A 20,619-nucleotide genomic window follows, 5' to 3' on the forward strand; every position below is an offset into this window, starting at 1 on the left:
TTAAAAGACCCAGTACAACCCATGGACAAAACCAACGTCATCTACAAAATTCCATGCAAGGACTGCCACAAACACTACGTAGGACAAACAGGAAGAAAGTTAGCCACCAGGATACACGAACACCAGCTAGCCACAAAAAGACACGACCCTCTCTCCCTCGTAGCCATACACACGGATGAAAAAAACCACCAATTCGACTGGGACAACATATCTATCCTGGGACAGGCTAAGCTATCCTGGGACAGGCTAAGCAAAGACATGCCAGAGAATTCCTAGAGGCCTGGCACTCCAACCAACAATGCCATAAACAAACACATAGATCTAGATACCATCTATCAACCCCTCAGAAAACAAACAGGAAATTACATCACCACAAACCCCAGGAACCCCATCCAAGACAAACATATAAATAGAAAGCAGGAGATAACAGCTTCACTTCACTTGGAGATTGCCACTGATGATGTTATCTCGCCAGGTAATGAAACGTCTGGATATCAAACCTACACCTCAGTGAGCAAAGCTACACCCTAAACCTCAACCTAAGCTACAAACCTGAATAACTTGGTGAAATTGATGAAGGCAATATATATTAGTCTGCTTTGTTCAAGGTATTTCTCCTGAAGCTTTTGGAGTAAAAGGCTCATGACTAAGAATGTCAATTATCAATCTTCCTGTTCTAAAACCACGCTGGGATTCAAGGTTGTGCATTCAGCCACAATCTGCAGGCTTACACGGGCAATATGGTTAAAAATAGTTCCCAAAATGCTAAGCAAGGAGATGACTCAACTGTTGGTACAATCCCTGATATACCCTTTTATGGAGTCGAAATCATTGCACATCATGTGTGTGGCGGGGCACAGGTCTCTCTCTCTCTCTCCAAAACAGAGAGAAAGAAGGTTGTGCAGATATTGCAGGAGTGCTGATTTCCCATGTGAACTCGCAGTACAGCATCGGCACCTGGAAATTTGTTAATGGAAAGTGAATTAACAGCTTTACTAAGCTCTTCCACCATGAATTTAATATACACTCCATCATTACAGGCAGGCTTTTATTGGTATCTAGACCTTCCATGGTTAAAGTGTCCACTCCAAAGTGCAACTGTTCCACCTAACTTTCCAAATGTTAGTTGCTGTTAGTGATGACCTCTAATACCTTTGTTTGCACTTAAGTTCTTATCTTTATTGATGGACTTGTTTGCCTTTTTGATTCTGGCATTGACTGGGTCAAAGAACATTACGAATGTCAGGCAAAAATGCAACTAGTAGTCACTGTTGGACTTTACTTCAAGTGGGTGTTAGTACATTCAGAGTCTTCTCATTCAGGTCTCTGTTATAAATAATGGGAGTAGGTTGTGTGGTTTCAATGACAGGCTCCAACACAGTGATGTTAAACTCAAATCTGTTACTATTACTTTCCAAATACTGAGACAACAGAATTGGAGATGGAGTGTCTAGGTATATTCCATTTTGCTTCTACACACTGTGAGAAATTCCAGAAAACATCTAATCAATAGAGCTGAGAAACTGTTGGGTTTTATTTGGGTGGGCAAAATGAGTGACATTAAATACAAGGAAAGAATTTATTGTTTTTGAAAAACTTTGAGGTTACCTGCTGTTTAAATGCTGACTATACCAATGGTTCCCACATGCTGTCAATGATTAACAATGAAAGCATTGTGTCATGTGGAGGTGCTGGCATTCAGATATGTACAAAATCTGTTCAGGTGGATATTATAAAACATGAAATGACACTATTTGAAAACTAATGTTATGCTGTCTTGATTTCTTAAGTATTAATAAATTTTATAAGTAATCCATTAGTTATGCAGTGGTTGTCTGAGAATCTGATGGGGTACTATGTAATTGGGAGCATTTCTTTTCAAATGCTTAATTCCCTCTTAAAGACATTGATTGCCTCATCTGAACATGGATGATGCCATGATATCTTATGTTGATACTTGGCCTAAAAGGAAGTGTTGATGATGCTGAGTTAATTCAAAGATGAAAGATCAAGATGCCATTCACAGGATGGGAGATGAATGCACACTAATTGATTTTCTGCTTGGTGAGGACAGTGGAACAATATGGTGAGCAGAATACTTAATGCTCCACATGCAAGTGTGACATAAAGGCCCTAAACATTGATTCTCATGCATGGGAGACATTCACTGAGAATGGAGAAAAGTGGGAGCATCACCTGGAGGCTGACATGTACCACCAAAGTAATTAGTGCTTACAGTAACTTGCCAACTGGTGCCAACACTGCAACCAACAACTCATAACAACACCTCGTAACCACTGCATGTGTGCTACATGGGTAGAACATGAGTCGCCTGAATTAGTCTTTGTAGCCATATGAGGTTGCCCTGTCCATGTGTTACGTGTTAGGTTCCTGTGACTGCTCTTGACGAACTTTTGTCTCAGTGTTCACCACTATTATTCCTTACCATGATTTCTAGCTGTTAAGCTAACTCATAATATGAAACTAACTCGTGTCGTTGGGGCTGATTGCCTGCCCCTCGTCTGCAGTTATGGCAGAGCCCTGGAGAAGGAACACGCGATGTCCACAAACATCCTTGAGACTTTCAAGAAAAGGTGGGCACAGCAGGGAGTGGAGTGTATTATTTCCCCCTCCAACTCTACTTTGATTTGATCCCTGTTTGATCACACAGCATTGCCCTCTGAGAAGAGCACTGCTTATCACTGGCTACTCGGGAGTTTCCTTTCTTCCTGGTATGGCATATAAATAAATATTTACACACTTGTTGTTTTTCACTGTGAAAAAAAAGGAAAAAAATGAGGCTAAGGAAGTTATGTGGTTTATCTGTTTTTCACTATTGAATGTGGAGTAGCCTTTAGCAGACTCTAATGCTTTGGTACATGCTTTCTTTCAAAGAAATTTTGGAACAAACTGTGGTTGGTACCCCAGCTACAACATTCCCTCATGTTTCTCAATAAAGGAGAAAGTCCTATTCATCTTAATATTTTTCTCGGAACTGGCAGATAACACAATCCTACCAATCATCTTCACTGAATTAAACCATTTCAAGATGAATCCAAAATGTATCTGAAGATATTATTGCACTTTTACAAAGATGGTAATGAATCATCATCCAATTGCCATGTCCATAAGTCTTTGCCTGAATTATTGCTTCTTTACCTTACACTAGACTACCGGTCTATGCATACTGGCAAAATCGTTTCAACTCCTGTATATCTATTCTTAATGAATGCTATCCTCTATCAACAGCAATTTGCATTTATACAGCACCTTGAATATAGTGAAACTTTCCAAGGATCTCCACAGGACTGTTAGAAAGCAAAATTTGACTCTGGGTCACATAAGGAAAAATGAGGACAGTTTGGTCAAATAGACTGGGCGACAGTTTAGGTGGCAAAGTGGTTAGCACTGCTGCCTCACAGCGCCAGAGACCCGGGCAACTGTCTGTGTGGAGTTTGCACATTCTCCACGTGTCTGTGTGGGTTTCCTTCGGGTGCTCCAGTTTCCTCCCACAGTCCAAAGATGTGCAGGTTAGGTGAATTGGCCATGCTAAGTTGTCCATAGTGTTAGGTGAAGGGGTAAATGTAGGGGAATGGGTCTGGGTGGGTTGTTCTTCGGAGAGTCGGTCTGGACTTGTTAGGCCGAAGGGCCTGTTTCCACACTCTAAGTAATGTAATCAGATAGATTTTAGGAAGAGTCTTGGAGTATGTGAGAGAGAGGGTACTGAGGTAGGAGGGATTAGAGAAGGAATTCTACAACTCAGGGCTGACAGTTGAAGTCAAAATCACCAATGGTGGCATAATTAAAATGGGGACTGCACATGGGGCCAGATTTGGAGGAGCACAGAGATTTCAAAGGATGTAGGATTGGAAAAGTCATCATGCAATCAGCTTACCTTCTTCTTAGATGTTTCTGATTTCTTCGACATATTACGTAATTTTTTGTGCAAGTGATTCAGCACCTGAAAGTAGTAGAATATTACCATAAGATTGCTGAATAGTCTGCAATTAACACAAGTATTTCTTTTAGTTATTTTCTCAAAAAAAACTAAATTAGCGACGAAAATTGAAAATGCTGCTAGCACTCAACAGGTCACACATCAAAGTTGTTAAAAGCTAGTGTTTCAGTCCAGGTGACCTTACATCTCCAACAATAGAAAATGTAACCATTTCTTCCTTTGATATTCAATGGTATTATCATTGCTGAGTACGTCCACTATCAACATTCTAGGCATTACTATTGGCTAGAAACTTGATTTAACTAGCCAAATAAATACTGTGGCTGTAAGGATAGATCAGAGGCTAGATTGGCTGAGACACATAATGCACCTCCAGTCACCCCAAACCTGTCTACCATCCACAAGGCAGTGTGGCAGAATACATGTGAATACAATTTACATGTTGCATTGCAGTAACTTACCTTGGTGTCTTCACAGCCTTCCATGATGTATGAGCATTCTGCTCATCATGTTCCATTTGCAGGTTTTTATTCTGAATCTGCCCATAGTTCAGTATTAAACTATGTAGGTCGTTTTTGCCTTCTCATTTGCCCTGAACCATTGCATTTTTAGTGAAGCCAACACAATTTTTTCCTATTTGAGGAGTGCATCTTCCTTGGCATGATCTCTGAAAAAGTTGCTGAGCACTTTCCTGGGAAGATAAGAAGGCAGATATTCTGCTTGGAACTTTTCTCTTCCCAGTCGCCTCAGCATTTAAGATCAGACTTGCATTTGTCGTAACTATTTGTTCACCAATCATTGTTTCACTTTGAATTATATCAGTTTTAGGTTTGTTGATTAGCTCAAATGGATGTACAGTTTATTGTCTACCTTATTGCTTGTGTTGCCTTCAAAGATTTGCTGATTATAGTGTAGAATAGTCATTTTATTGTCATGTGTATTTTTACAAAAAGCAATACATTAAAAGTTTGATAAGTCGCCATACCACGGCACCTAAATTAATGACAGAAGTCATAAATTAGAAGAAGAAAAAAATAAAAAGTTCATCACAGTTCAAGTAACGGCTCCAGGGTTCAGGGTGCACTGGAAAACCAGGCCAAAACTGCCTGACAGGGCTGGACCAAGATCTCAGCTCCAGGATTGGACCTTCATGTTGGGCTGCTAGAATATCCGGAATCTGCTGAAGAAGACCTCCATGATGGGTCAAGGCATCCACGCCGCAGCAAGAATACACTCCACATTGTTACTGCCCCTCCTGGACAAGATCACCACACTGGGAGACTGACCCTCCTGGTTGAAACCGTCACACCAGGAGACTGCCCCACCAGGAGCCTGGGCTATACCGCCATTCTCTGCCGTTTGAAGCCACCTCATTGCTGGGCCTGGTCTAGGAAAAGCTGCCTGCAGTCAAAGTCATCAAAAGAAGGTAAGGGGACCAGAATAAGTGGAAATATTTTTAAAAAGCATAGAAAGGGGAAAGGAAGTAAAGTGAAAAGATTGACAAGCTCCGGGCTCATCTTATTATTACAGTCTGAACTCTCTTCAATGTTGATAACAACGGACAACATTTCTATCATTCCAATATAGCCACAGTTTTCCATTTTGTATTCCATTTCTATGCTACTTAACTATGTGATCAGCCTGCATTGCTCGCAAGACAAAACTTTTCACTGTGCCTCAGTACACATGACAATAAATTCAATTCAATTCAATTCAATTCAGTTTTGCTGGGAGTGTGAAACCAAATTCACCTGCCAAAACAGTCAATCTAACTGCATTCTGTTTTCTGTTTAGATTTTGTCTTAAGTCGACACAGGCCAAAGAAATCCTCTACCAGTTGTCTCTTGACCAGTTACTCTACAACCAACTGTTTCTTAACTGACTGTTCGTTTGCCCATTGTTCCATGGCTAGCTGGTCCTGGACCATTGTTTCATGTTGTTAACTAGTTTAGTAAACTTTTGACACTTGAAGAAGATGGAGGTCAAAACATGGTTTCATACTCAATAGCAAAAATATTAAATTCTAATCTTAGTGGATGATGAAACAAGACTCCCACCAGTGAATAGCTAGAGGCCATTTTATATGGGTTATCGTTCATTATCACCTTCTTTACTACCTATTCTTTTCTCACAAATATGCTGCCTCCCACCCTCCCACCCATCAAACAGAAAGTATGTGGCAAGTATTACTGACACAAAAGTCTGAGTGATTACCTGACAACTCCAGCTCACTGCTTGCTCCTCCAGAGCTCCATTTTGCTCTCCCGCCACCAACATCTCAGGGCATATTGCACGGGCAGTGCTCAACAACCCCTCACCCATGCACATTAGTATTCAATACATTCCATTGTCATTGCATCATCATGACATATCTTCTGTCCATTAGCAATATGCATTTGCATTTCAATGCTGCAAGTTTGACAGATGGAGTTTAATTCAGATAAAAGCGAGGTGCTGCATTTTGGGAAAGCAAATCTTAGCAGGACTTATACACTTAATGGTAAGGTCCTAGGGAGTGTTGCTGAACAAAGAGACCTTGGAGTGCAGGTTCATAGCTCCTTGAAAGTGGAGTCGCAGGTAGATAGGATAGTGAAGAAGGCGTTTGGTATGCTTTCCTTTATTGGTCAGAGTATTGAGTACAGGAGTAGGGAGGTCATGTTGCGGCTGTAAAGGACATTGGTTGGGCCACTGTTGGAATATTACGTGCAATTCTGGTCTCCTTCCTATCGGAAAGATGTTGTGAAATTTGAAAGGATTCAGAAAAGATTACAAGGATGTTGCCTTGGTTGGAGGATTTGAGCTTTAGGGAGAGGCTGAACAGGCTGGGGCTGTTTTCCCTGGAGCGTCGGAGGCTGAGGGGGTGATCTGATAGAGGTTTACAAAATTATGAGGGGCATGGATAGGATAAATAGACAAAGTCTTTTCCCTAGGGTCGGGGAGTCCAGAACGAGAGGGCATAGATTTAGGGTGAGAGGGAAAAGATATAAAAGAGACCTAAGGGGCAACTTTTTCACGCAGAGGGTGGTATGTGTATGGAATGAGCTGCCAGAGGAAGTGGTGGAGGCTGGTACAATTGCAACATTTAAGAGGCATTTGGATGGGTATATGAATAGGAAGAGTTTAGAGGGATATGGCCGGGTGCTGGCAGGTGGGACGAGATTGGTATGGGATATCTGGTCAGCATGGACGGGTTGGACCGAAGGGTCTGTTTCCATGCTGTACATCTCTATGACTCTATGACTGTATAATAGCACCTTTCATTGTTATCCTGTTGCCAGGCTACTTTACACGCAATGACAGGCATCCAACTCATTGGTTGAACTCGGATATACCTCACTGCTTCTCAATTGTGCACTTCGCACTCACTCTCTTTGTCCCTGCTTCAACGCTTAGCCTTGCGCAGCCAGGCCTTGTCTTGCCCTTTGGTGCCTTACACACTAAGAAGAGCATTAAGTGCTCTCAGAACGTCTATCCGGGCTTGCCTTTTAGCTCAGATCCAAAGCCAGGTAGCTAGTTATGGTCACCAGCAGTTATCAATCAAAGGGTTGGACATGATGTTTTATGCTATTGTGCTATATTAATCTCATATCAGGACCATTAGCAGTCACAGTACACAACAAATACCCTACACATGTTTCAAATGAATAGCCATGTCTCATAGTCTCAAGAGAGTGGTCTTCAGAAAGGTCCAGCAAGACACCTTTCAGTTAGGAAGTTGGTGCAGTAAGACAAGGGCAGCCTCTAATATAAGTCCGGATGTTTGAGCATGGTCAGTCAAGGTCCTCAAGGTGGTCAGGGTCAGGCAAGTCTTGACCTTTACATTCCAGGGGTGGGCTACTCAGCTCTGTGAGTCCAATATAACCAGTCCAGGGAATCCCAGGGAATGTACAGATATAATTCAGGGGTTTGCTTACTCAATGTTCAGGGATTTCTGGCTAAGTCAGTCATGGGGGTGGGCTATGGTCTTCCTTAGGGTCAGTAAAGTCAAGGGTGGGGGCTATCAGGAGCCTCTGTTGTGGGAGAGAATTTGGGAAACTTTCTTGTGGGGATTGGAGGCATACATTCACGGAATTCAGGAGGTCAATTCAATATATAATGGGGGAAGGGGAGACAACAGTGAATGAAGGAAAAAAAGGTAATGAGGGAGAGGGAGTCATCGACAGTCAGTAGTTCCTTGGCTTTGATAGGGGGACAGATCCTAAATAGAAGGGTTGAGTGGGGACTCTTTTCTTTTATTCAGTCGGGGAATGTGGATATCCCTGGCTGAGCTAGCATTATTGCCATCCCTAGGTGCCCCAACAGGGTGGTGGTGAGCTGCTTTCATGAACCATGACAGTCCATGTGCTGTAGGTAGACCCACAATGCTGTTAAGAAGGGAGTTACAAGACTTTGACTCAGCGACACTGAAGGAACAGTAATATATTTCCACATCAGGATGGTGAGTGGCTTGGAGGGGGACTTGAAATTGGTAGTGTTTCATATATCTGCTGCCTTTAACCTTTAAGGTAAAGTGGTCATGGGTTTGGAAAGTGCTGTCTAAGGAGCTTTGGTGAATTTCTGCAGTGTATCTTGTTGATAGTACATACTGCTGCTAAAATAACAAGTGCAAAATGAAGATGAAATCGGCCGTGACCACATCCAGAGTGAGTGGAATAAGTTAATTCATTCTGAGAGGGAGGCAGATTCACTTTTAGATTAGATTACTTACAGTGTGGAAACAGGCCCTTCAACCCAACAAGTCCACACTGACCCTCCGAAGAGCAACTCACCCAGACCCATTCCCCTACACCTAACACTGCAAGCAATTTAGCATGGCCAATTCACCTAACCTGCACATCTTTGGACTGTGGGAGGAAACTGTAGCAAACCCACACAGACATGGGGAGAATATGCAAACTCCACACAGACAGTTGCCTGAGGCGGGAATTGAACCGGAGTCTCTGGTGCTGTGAGGCAGCAGTGCTAACCACTGTGCCACCATGCGCTTTTGAGTGATGACAATCCATTCAGAGGGCAACTGCATTACACAGACTCCCATACAATAATAATGGAAAGCCTTGGCGGGCACTACAGGTTGTGTGAACCTTAGGCATTAACTGGCTGTCTGGAGTCCAAATCCTTGCCCTGAGCACTTTTGATGGTATCACACAATATTGGAAATTAATATCACTAATGGCTATAATGCATTAGCAATGTTTTGCCACCTGTAAAGATTGACCCTACTAGCAATCACCTACCATTTATGTGTAACCTGCTATGGTGCAGGAGAGACTCAATTCACACACATCAAATATCATGCAGCACAAAGACTAGATGGGGTTTGTACATTCAATGTTGCAGTTGCAGTTGTAGCTAGTCGGAGACTCACACATGCACAGCTGATGAAGAAAGATGATATATATTTACAAATGTTAAAACTTATTTACATTAGTGTGTCACTGGTGCCACCTATGTGCTCTCAGAAGGTTTTCTTTCTTTCCCTCTCACTTTGTCTTGGTGCAGCCTTGTGTCTATGGCTGAACTAGACAGAGTCTGCCCTAGAGTGGAGTCTGTTTGCCTTTGTGGTTTGGTTTGGCAAGGCTATGATATGTGTGTAGAGGCCTAGAGGCATGCATGTATTCTTCTCAAAATCTCACACAGGGTTGAAAGTGCAGGCAGGGTGGAGGTAGAAGGTCTAGCCACCTCTGAAGTGTCCCATGAAGACATATCTGGTGGGCCCTGTAGGTGTCTCCTCCTCTGGCAGAGTGCCTACCCACCACCCTTTTCCTTGTAAGGAAGGGGCAGTGAGCTCAAAGACCCTACCCCCTTTTGCCTTGCCATAGCCACTGAGCACCAGTGGATAGAGCAATGGAGAGTAGATTGATGCACATGTCTACCAGACTCTGAGACTGCTGGACCTGAGTCTTCTTGGCAGCCTCAACCTGTCTATTGAGGCAGTTAAACACTTCCATGCCTGAGACCACAGGGTCGCAGTAAGTGAGTGAGCAGACAGTGCAAAGGCCTTGCAGAATTGATGAGAGAGACTGAGTGAGAGAAGATGCTGCATGCTACAGTGAGAGTGGTAGAACATGAGCCTTGCTGGGAGATAAGTGCAGTAGAAGAGATATAATAACAGTGAGATAGCAGAGAGAAGGCGATGGCACTCATACTGATGGAGAACACTGGGTATTTCTCTGGACCTCTGATGCCTCACTGATCCGTGCAGCAATCTTAGAGAATCTGGCAGGCCATGGTGTGATGCCCTCTGCTGGTCCTGAGGGACAAGGCCTGTTCTCACCTGCATCACCCCATCACTGGGACTTTCAGTTCACTGACCTCAAAGTGAGTTGCTAATTTCTCCTTGTCTGCCAGTGTCTGGCCAAACATCTCAAATCTTGCAATGCGGCTGTAAACGACCAGCCCTTTACCAGGTAAGGCGAGTGGGAGAATCAGGCTAGCAATTATACAGGTAAAGTGCTATTGAGATGCAGTACCTAGATAATGAGGTGAGCTTGGGATGATATCATGAGAAAATTAATTTGTCCTCCCAGATAGAAGCTGTCCATGAAACTCAACAAGAAGTGACAAATAGCTCATTTCTGATAAGATTCAGGCCAGAAACCAAAAGGAGGACTCTGTTTGACTTAATCATCTAAGATCCTAAGCTCTGTCCACACGTCTACATGATATTGACCTAATGGATAGTGCTTAAAGCCTTCCTCAGTGTTAACCCTTCTAACCACTTACATCCTTGTACAACATTCTAAACCTGCAATCTCTACCTAGAAGAACAACAATAGCAAATACATGAGAAAATACCTACTGCAAGTTTCCATCCAGGCTACACATTATCATAAATTTGGAACAATATCATGGTTCCATCGCTGTTTCTGGATCAAAGTCCTGGAACTCCCTTGCTAACAACACTATGTGTGTACCTACATTAGATGGACTATAACTATTCAAAAAGGAAACTCACAGAAGGAGAAATTAGAGGTGGACAATAAATGTTGGCCCACGCAGAAATGCCCATATCCCATAAACAAATGCCATTTAATTATTCCTGCCCTTCATTCTATATTGTCTCTGCACTCCATCTTTCTTATTTGCACTTGCTTAGTAACAGCTTTACTTCCAGATTTCCACTACCTACATAGAATCATAGAATCCCTATAGTGTGGAATTAGGTCATTCAGCCCATCAAGTCCACACTGACCCTCAGAAGAGCATTCCACCCAGGGCCCAAACCCCTACCCTATCCCTGTAACCTTGCATTTACCATGGCCAATCCACCTGCACATCTCTGGACTTGAGCATCTGGAGGAAACCCACATAGACACAGGGTAAATGTGCAAAGTCTATAGAGACAGTCGCCCAAGAGTGGAATTGAACCTAAGTCCTTGTTGTTAAGAGGCAGCAATGTTAACCACTGAGCTACCATGCCATTGCCATTGCTTTAACTGAAATTTCCTTAAAAATCCTGGTGATTTTTTCCAATGTTTAAATCTTTTGACAGGTAAAACTGGAGCTCCAACAACAACTGACACAAAGTGAGCAGAAAACATTGCATCTGATACACTTCCAAAACCAAACAAACCACCATTCATAATGCTACACATGGAACTCAACAGGTAAGTAACTAAGAAATGAGTTCACCTTGTCTGTAACTATATTTTGTAATCAAACTCCAAGCCTAAATAACAACATTAAAGCTGTGATGATCACATTTTCAAATAAAAGAGCTAGGCAAATTACAAGATTGAAAGCTGTTGTATAATGCATGAAAGAATATTGCTAATAAACTTTCTGTATTTTTAGTAAAATAAATCTGTATTAACTTGAGTTTTTTATATCTTTTTATAGAAAAATGTTTATTAAGTTAGGGAAAATTGATATACTGAAGGTAATTCCTACAGTGTCCCATTGTTCAGAGCTGTATGTAAGTTTCTACCTTTTGGCATACACAGAGGTGTACAGCTGTAGGTAGAAGGAAACAAAATTTAGAAATGCAGATATGTGCTTATCATTGCAAATCAATGCAATTATCTAAAAACCTGACAGCACTTTCGTCCATTGTGCACAGATAAACTTGGGGAGTTTAATTTACGAAAGTATAAAGGATTAATGCAGTTATGAGGCTGTATAATACTGAGATAGAGAATGCAACAATTGATGCAACAATTTACATTTAAATGAAAATCTCTATCCCTTTATTTGGATGGTTTGAAAACCTGTAGTTCCCAAACAATTTAAAATGCGAAACTAAATCAATATTTTACGAGCTACTGCACTGGTGATCTGAAGCAATAGAATATCTATAATCCATCAAAAGGTTTCAGATAGTATTGAATGGGAGGAACGGTTTCAATGGCAGGAGGGTCAATTTCATCATGACAGAGAGTTAAAATAATTGTCAAAAAAGTCAGGGCAGAGAAGAGAAAAAAATATATTTACAACATGAATTTTTATGATCTGAATGTGCTACCTGAAAGTTTTTTATTTGTTTGTGTTTAAGTCCAATGTGATTCTTCTTCAGAACCATAGATGCTGCCAGATCTGATGAGTTTCTTCAGCACTCTGCTTCTATTTCAAACCTCCAGTATCCATCATATTTTATTTTTATAAAAACAGGAAGTGTTCAGACTCCTGGTGAAATGTTCCAATATATCTTGTTCTGAAGTCATAACATTTCTCAAGATTGGTAATCAGGAATGTTTTTAACCTGAATTAGATCATGCTGATTACCATCAAATCATCTGAATACTGTATTGCAGCATCAGTTTACAACAGAAGCAGCTAAATGTTTCTCTGGCAGTTAGTGATCATCACATTAACCCATACTCAGAAAGAACTTCTCAATTCAGTATGTCAAGTGAAGCCATGTTTTACAATAAACATATTTAAAATCTCACTGGAAATGAGCACAAAACGTTATTTCCAGTGCTTCTACATAGAGTGATCAGAGAAATTGCTGCCTTTAGGTGAATAATCAATTTTGAAAGCAATCAAAACATTCATCTCACTTTCTGCTGAAAATGATTGCAAGTTGATAATGGGCAAACTTCTGCTATCGAGTATAAACATCGAATACTCCTGGATGAGTGACAACCTGGCCAGGTAGAAAGCAGCATCTGCAGCTCCTCAGCCATGTAGCTTCATTTCAAATTCTGAGAAGATTCCTGTTTAACCAGTGTTCACATTTTCCACTTCTCACACCAAGTATTCTTACAGTGATCTGTTATTGGAGAGCCAATTCACTGAAATGTCAGCAGCAGTTCTCTGTACCTGGATTAAGACTGATTAGGTTAAAAATAAATCATTTCATTTAGCATCCTTTGAACAAAGAGAAGGGTGGTAGAGAGAAATGGAAAGACAGCTTTATTTCATAGTTATAGCCTGGAAATGAAATGAGCTATTCAATGAAGATCAAGAGTGATGAGAATGTGGAATAAATGATCATAGGGAGACGATATAGTCAATAGACAGATATATTTAGGAGGAAGGTAAAGAATCATATGGAGAGAAGGCAATAGAGATGTATAAGCATTAGATTTAGACGAAGAAAGATGGTGAAGTTTCAAGAGGCATATAAATGCTACATGGGCTGCTTTATGCCCCATGTCCAATGTAGTCTTCTGTATTTGGTTAGCTCATTCATTGTAACAACTATTCTCAACAACTGATTGCAATTTTTAAAAAATTACTTTAATTTGTGACTTTTTTCAGGATGTGTCAATCCATAAGTTTTTTTTTTCTTTCCAAAATTGCCTTTGATTTTAGGAAAGCCTGGTTAGATCTGTTCCTCACAGAACGGGTTGAGCTTAAGGTCTTAAGTGATCATGTAAAATAGATCTGAATTTATGCTTTTGTTTGTTCTTTCATGAAGATGGCAAGGCTGGCATATATTGTCCATCTCTAACTGCCCTGGAGGAGGTAGTCATGGTGAGCTGCCTTCTTGAACTGCTGCAGTCCAGGAGGTGCAGGGACACCCACTGCTCTGTAAGTGAGGAAGTTGCAGGATTCTGAACCAGTAATTATTAAAGCAGCTCACATTGGCAAAAGAAATTATTCACCTACCCATCCACAAAAGTGATGCAAACATTTGCACTTGCGTGTACGTCTGTGAAGTTTAACAAGTATTGCACTAGCTGAAGCTCATTATTTCTTAAACTGCAGTCTTGGACTGAATCGTCACAATTTAATGGTCACTGTCCAACAGGAAGGAATTCAGCAGATTGCAATCTGAGGGGTTGGGTAACAATGCCTCAGAGTCAAACTCCAATGTTTTTGTTTTCTTCATGTACTCCTGTACAGAACCGAACTACTTTAGTGTATATGCATATAAATATTTATTAATAAAATGTATTTTTTGAAATTTAAACAAAAACCTTCAATCCTAGCTGAACTTACAAGATTGATGTTCACTTAATCTTCACCCTCGCCCGGCGCAGCGTGTGTGTGTGTTTAATTTACAAAATCCAGTCAGCAAAGAATATGGATTCCCAGCAGTCGGAATCATCAACGTGCCTTCACAATAATATACACCTTTCCTGCTTTCACTGTCCTTTATCCCATGGAATGACAATGAAATCGGGATAAATTCGACTTGTAGCAAAGTTATCTGGGCATGAGGTGAGGTTGGAAAAAAGTGCTTTGAATGATAGGGATGATTCCAAAAGAATGAATGAGTTTAATTCCACCACAAAACTATAACCACTTAAAACTATTAACCAGGGGCAGCAGGTTGGAAAGTGTTTTGTTTTTCATTTCTTAACCTTACCTTGGCGTAACAGTAGCAGATGAGAAGCAGGGGCAGTAGGTAACCCACCACGAAAGTGGCCACCTTGTAGATCTGCCTGTGACTGAGGACGCTCCAGTTCTCCCAGCAGAAGGGACCCTGGTCTTTCTTGCGAACCAGCATGTGATAGTAAGCGACCGGCGAAGCGGTGGCCAGGGACAGGAGCCAGATGAAGATGACACTGAGCACGGCGTTCCTGGACACCCGAATGCAGGATGACTTCCGCGAGTGGACGATGGCGATGTAACGGTCCACGGCCATGGCCGACAGGGTGAAGATGCTGACCAGCACCGACACGGTGAAGAAATAGTGGACGAACTTGCAGATGAAGCCGCCGAAGATCCAGCGGGGCAGGACATAGTAAGTGGCCTGGAAGGGGATGCAGAACAGCAGGTAGGAGAGGTCAGCGATGCTCAGGTTGAGGATGAAGATGTTGGTGGTGCTGAGCGCTTTGCCCGGTGTGCTGCGGGCCAGCACCGTGATAACCAGCGAGTTGCCCAGGACCCCGAGGCAGAAGATCAGGCTGAAGATGAAGAGGACAATGAAACTGTCCACGCTGATCTGCTGCTGCTCTCCTGCGGCCGACTCCCCTGCCGCTGTCTCATTGCTCTCTATACTGCTTTGGTTCTCGTCCATATCGACCGACCGGGATTAAACTGTAACAATCAAGCACATTATTACACCGACATTGAGGACATTTGCAAAGTTTAAGATTGCTCGAAAATTAGTGCAATTTAATGGCTTGCTTCACAGCTGAAAGACTGTTCAAACGCTGTTCTCTAAATCTTTTAATGAACACATCCCCAAAACTTAGTGTGTCTTGACTTGTAGTTTCTAACATTCACATCGTACCTACTTGTAGAATGCCGTTTGCCGAGGAGTTGGAAAAACTGTTGCAATTCGCTCCTGCACCTTTTCCTCTTCCAATGATTCCCCTGCTCTCTCTGTCTGTCTATTTCACTCTGATTTCTTCCCCTTTCTCCCCCTTGGTTTTATTTAATATATATTTGGTCGGTAGCCGCAGAGAGGAGCTAATTCTCGTTTTCCATCTTCTCTTTATTGATTGCTGAGTAAGTGGGCGCCTCTGCTGCTAACTCAGTGCACGCTTCACAGCCTGCTAGCTTGTCTCTGACAAGCATCTCTCTGGAGCTCTGAGCTTCCACGCTCTAGTCACACACACTCCAGTCCCACGACCAGTTCTGTACTTGTGGTGAAAGTGACAGATATCACGCGAGAGAGGATCCTTGAAAGTTTAATTTTTTTTGTTAGATAGTCACGGCGTTGATCCAGAGGGAATGATATCCTGTATTTTTTTTTTGGTTTGTGACAATTTTTCAAATCAAAGTCATCCCCAGATTAACACTCCGTTGTAAACATTAGTTAGGCATTTGACAACAGATGCTAACCAGTGAGGATTTCTGTAGAGGAACGGAAATGAGAGATATTGTCGATTCAGGTACTTTCAAACAAAAGCACCCTTCTCTCGAGCTATTTCAAATAGGTTTGTCGTCACCGCCTAAAAGAATAATTGCATTTATATGGTGACTTTTGGCGACCACCCGATCTCCCAAAGTCTATTTACAAGCAATCCAGTACTTTTGAAAAGCAGCAGCCAAAGTCACGCACAGCAAGATTCCACAACAGCAGTTAGTCATCATTATGTAGTCTGCGTGTTGCGATGTGTTTGAGGGATAGACACTGGCCGGGACAGCAGGAATTACTCCCTTTCCCGCCAAAGTAGCGCCGCCATCACTACATTGTCACCCCCACATACACACAGGAAAGACTTGTGCTCAAGTCCTGCAATAGGTGTGATGTGAATGATTGAAAGAACAAGTCAAGGTCCCCGAGAACGAAGGTCTTGGGGGTGAGTACAAGCCACACGTCTGACTATACAGCACTCTCTTATTACTGCACCACAATCTCACCCGGGATCGCTGTGCTCAAGTCCTACACCGTTTGGCAGCTTGCAGTCATTGCTCAGTCCCTTGAGTATAGGCTTTGAGAAGCCATGTTGAGGTTGTACAGGACATTGGTGAGGCCTGTTCTGGAATAATGTGTCCAGTTCTGGTACCTGATTATAGGAAGAATATTGTTAAGCTGGAGAGGGTTCAGAAGAGATCTACCAGGATGTTGCTGGGCTTAGTTATAAAGAAAGGCTGGGATGTAGGAGCATAAGAGGTTGAGAGGTGACCTTAAAGAGATGTATAAAATCATAAGGGTACAGATAAGGTTAATGAGAGGTGCCTTTTCCCTAGGGTGAGGGATTTCAAGACCAGGGCATATTTTGAAGGTGAGAGGAGAGATTTAAAAAAGACATGAGGAGCAAATATACCACACAATGGGTGTTTCACGTGTGGAATGAATTTCCTGAGGAAGTGATGGATGTGGGCACAGTTACAATATTTAAAAGACACTTAAATAAGTACATGAATAGGAAAGGTTTGGAGGGATATATACCAGGAGCAGGCAGGTAGGACAAGTTTAGTTTGAGATTATGTTCAGAATGGACTTGTTAGACCGAAGGGTCTGTTTCTGGGCTGAATCACTCTATGACTGTAAAGCTCCAAGCTGCCAGCTGGGGCACTACTGGAAAACTGTCAAGTGGGAATCACAAGTAGGTAAGCAGGAGGCCGGAAGGACACACAAGCCAGACAGCATCAGGAGCTGGAGAAGTCAATGTTTTGGATATAACCATTCTTCAGGAAGTGGGAATCACAGCAGTCAACTTGTCCCCACCAGGCCATACAGACAACAGAGATAAATTATTATATAAGTAACCAATTTAACAATACTGGTTTAGGAATAATTACTGCATTGTACACAAGAATTCCTCTAATTTTCATCGAACAGTCTTATGGTTTTCTTGTCCACTCTTACTTTACTGTCTCATCTGAAAGGCAACATTTTCGGCAGTTCAGCCCTCCCTCACTGGAACAACAACCTAGATTTTAAGTCAGGCATCTGGGGTTGGCCTAAAAATCCTAACTGTTCAATTCAGACATATTAAGACATTGCTGGCACTTCAACCCAGCAGTGAATACCTTTTTAATCTCCACCAACCAGATCCAGAGTGAAGTAATTCTGGGTAAAAGTACAGCTGTGTTTCAGAAAATGCACTACTGAACTATCTGAGTATCACAGAAAATAGACCAGTTGGCCTGATGGACCAGCAAGTGATCTTCTATTAATAAAAATAAACAACTACAGATGTTGGAAATCTGAAACAAACTCAGCAGTCTGGCAGTATCTGTGGAGACAGAAAAACAGAGTTAACCTTTTGAGTCCAGTATGACTTCTTGAGAACATTCCCATGTTTGTTAATGCTCTTCTATGTTGAGTTGAAATAACTGACATCAAGAGTACAAACTCTCCTATAGTGCTGCCAGAGAGATCACAGACATTTGACAAGCACCAAGGCTTGTTGACTCCCCTCTGTACAATGGGATTTCCTTGTTTAAAGCAGAGCATGCTGTCTACCTTTTGACAATCTTAGGTAGTTTGAATCATCCTACTCATTCCAGCATTATCTCACTAAGTGACCTGGATCCACTGGGGGGGATGAGTTCAATCCCACCATCGGAGGGTTTCTTCTCTAGTTCCTGTCAATTAGACATGTTGTCTACTCAAGTGCTAACATTGCCTTGGAATACTGACTAAATGTAACTGACTCAAATATCAGAATTTATACTGTGTGCTAAACTTCAATTTCCAGACAGTTCTATTTGACTCCTACAATTTTGTTCAAGGCCTTCATTCGCCTCTTGAAGATATTAATTATAGATTGCACACCGAATAGAAACGAATAAGTTAGTTTATTCATTGACCTTCAAAACTGGACATGGAATGCCAGCAAGAGATGGGGAAACAAAGTAATATTTCAAATGCAGGCGATCAAATATTCCAGAAAATGCTCTGACTGAATGCAAAACTGTCCCAATTGTGTAAGAACAGTTCTGATGAATACCAAAATAAAACAGCACTAACATACAGCTGAATGATTCATAGTATAATTGTTCTTGGACCCTGAATTTAACTGAACATGGTCTAAATAGCACTTCAACTGGATTTCAATGGCTATTGGGTTACAATGGCATAAGGAATGACATTAAAAGGGAAAGCAAGAGGGAATAGCCTTAATCCCTATAAAAGCTGTTGCTACAGATTCTATTTACTATATCTGTGATACTGCATATTATAAACATTATTTAATAAATAACTTTACATTTTCATCTCTCGGGCAGCACCAGGAACGGTTTGCAACAATAATTTTGGCACAATAAAAGACCAATCAAGCACAGAAATCCAGTACAAGATCAACATTTGACTTAATAGAGACATACAAGATGATCAGAGGCTGATAGGATGGACAGTGAGACCCTTTTTCCTCAGATGGTGATGGCTAGCACAAGGAGACATAGCTTTAAATTGAGGGGTGATAGATATAGGATAGATGTGAGAGGTAGATTATTTACTCAGAGAGTAGTAAGGGTGTGCAATGCCCTGCCAGCAACAATAGTAGATTTGCCAACTTTAAGGACATTTAAATGGTCATTGGATAAATATATGGATGATAATGGAATAGTGTAGGTTAGATCGGCTTCAGATTAGTTTCACAGGTCAGCGCAACCTCGACGGCCAAAGGGCATGTACTGCACTGTAATGTTGCATGTTGCATGTTCTATGTTCTAAAGGCCTGAAGGGCATGTACTGCACTGAAATGTTGCATGTTATATGTTCTAAAGGTCCAAAGGACCTGTACTGCACTGTAATGTACCATGTTCTATGTTCTATTTAAGTCAAAAACAGAAATTGTTGGAGAAACTGAGCAGGCAACTGTGGAGAGAAAACAAAGTTTTAAGTCCAGGGGCCCTTCTTCAGAACAGTTCTGAGTTTCTCCAGAAATTTCTGTTTTGTTTCAAATTTCCAGCATCCACAATTCTTTGTTTTATCAACATTTAAGTCATAATTTAAAATTAATATTTTTGCAATTAAATTTAGTCTAAGGTCATCTGAAACTCAATTTAATCTGTTAATTTTTTGTATCAATGAATTGTAATTTTTTTTGCATTATAATTTAATTTATATACTTGGCAAAAAAATCTGACAGCTTATCTGATTCATTTTTTAGTAAGGTAATGATAGCCAACTTGCACAATTTGTTCAGATTCTGTTGGCAGCATTATGTGCTTTGATATGGCTCTTTGGGATAACAAAGCTGTACTTACTCACTCTGCAGAACCATCAAGTTTGTATCTACCTTAAATAATGTCTCGTCTACAACACAATTAGGTAAAGTTATATTTGAGTTTCTGAGATCTATCCATAAGGATTTTGATTTTTTTAATGCTGACGCCTCTGAAGGCAATCTATCAGCAACATAAATATTTGTGTTGATAGGATAGCCACCTATCTTTCTGGTGTTTATTGGGTAAAGGAATGTGGGTTTTAAATACAGAGCAGCAACGTGGAATTGGAAGACCAGAAACAATGTTGTAAATTGTGCTTTAAAACATGGGTAAGCCTGCATGAGGACATGGCCTCACCACTTTTTATTTCTATAACAATCTCCACCCCTACAACCCATAAAATCTCTGTAGCTCTCTATTTGTTGCACATCCTTGACTTCCTTCACTTCACCTTTGACAGTCATACCTCCAGCTGGTTAGGCACTAAGCTCTGGAATTCTTATTCTAAATCTTTCTGCCTCTCTCTATTCTGGACCACTTTGTGATAACCCATTGATTTGATCAAGTGTTTGGGCACCACTCATGATGCATCTTTGACTCAAAGGCAAAATTAGTCAAATGATGCTCCTGGGAAGCATTTTTGTTTTACATTGTTAAAGACACTTTTATGATCTAAGTTTTCCTATTTTCCAAAT

At 41.3% G+C, this 20,619-nt stretch overlaps 1 protein-coding gene across 2 annotated transcripts in view; it reads right to left on the minus strand.

Annotated features, from left to right (window-relative positions):
* galr1a (galanin receptor 1a) overlaps positions 1 to 15,865 on the minus strand; it is a 44,871-nt gene extending 29,006 nt beyond the window's left edge. The window contains exons 1-3 of one of the 2 annotated variants that reach the window (XM_043688627.1): positions 15,588 to 15,865; positions 14,718 to 15,391; positions 3,896 to 3,961 (exon numbers count right to left, since the gene is read on the minus strand). In XM_043688627.1, the coding sequence (XP_043544562.1) occupies positions 3,896 to 3,961; positions 14,718 to 15,371 (720 nt within the window). In that variant the 5' untranslated portion in view covers positions 15,372 to 15,391; positions 15,588 to 15,865. Of the gene's footprint in view, positions 1 to 3,895; positions 3,962 to 14,717 lie in introns of both variants that reach the window. The other variant, XM_043688628.1, reaches the window with a different exon arrangement.
* Positions 15,866 to 20,619: the final 4,754 nt, after the last annotated feature.

This window comes from Chiloscyllium plagiosum, chromosome 4 (assembly GCF_004010195.1).
Source record: "Chiloscyllium plagiosum isolate BGI_BamShark_2017 chromosome 4, ASM401019v2, whole genome shotgun sequence".
Taxonomy (NCBI): domain Eukaryota; kingdom Metazoa; phylum Chordata; class Chondrichthyes; order Orectolobiformes; family Hemiscylliidae; genus Chiloscyllium; species Chiloscyllium plagiosum.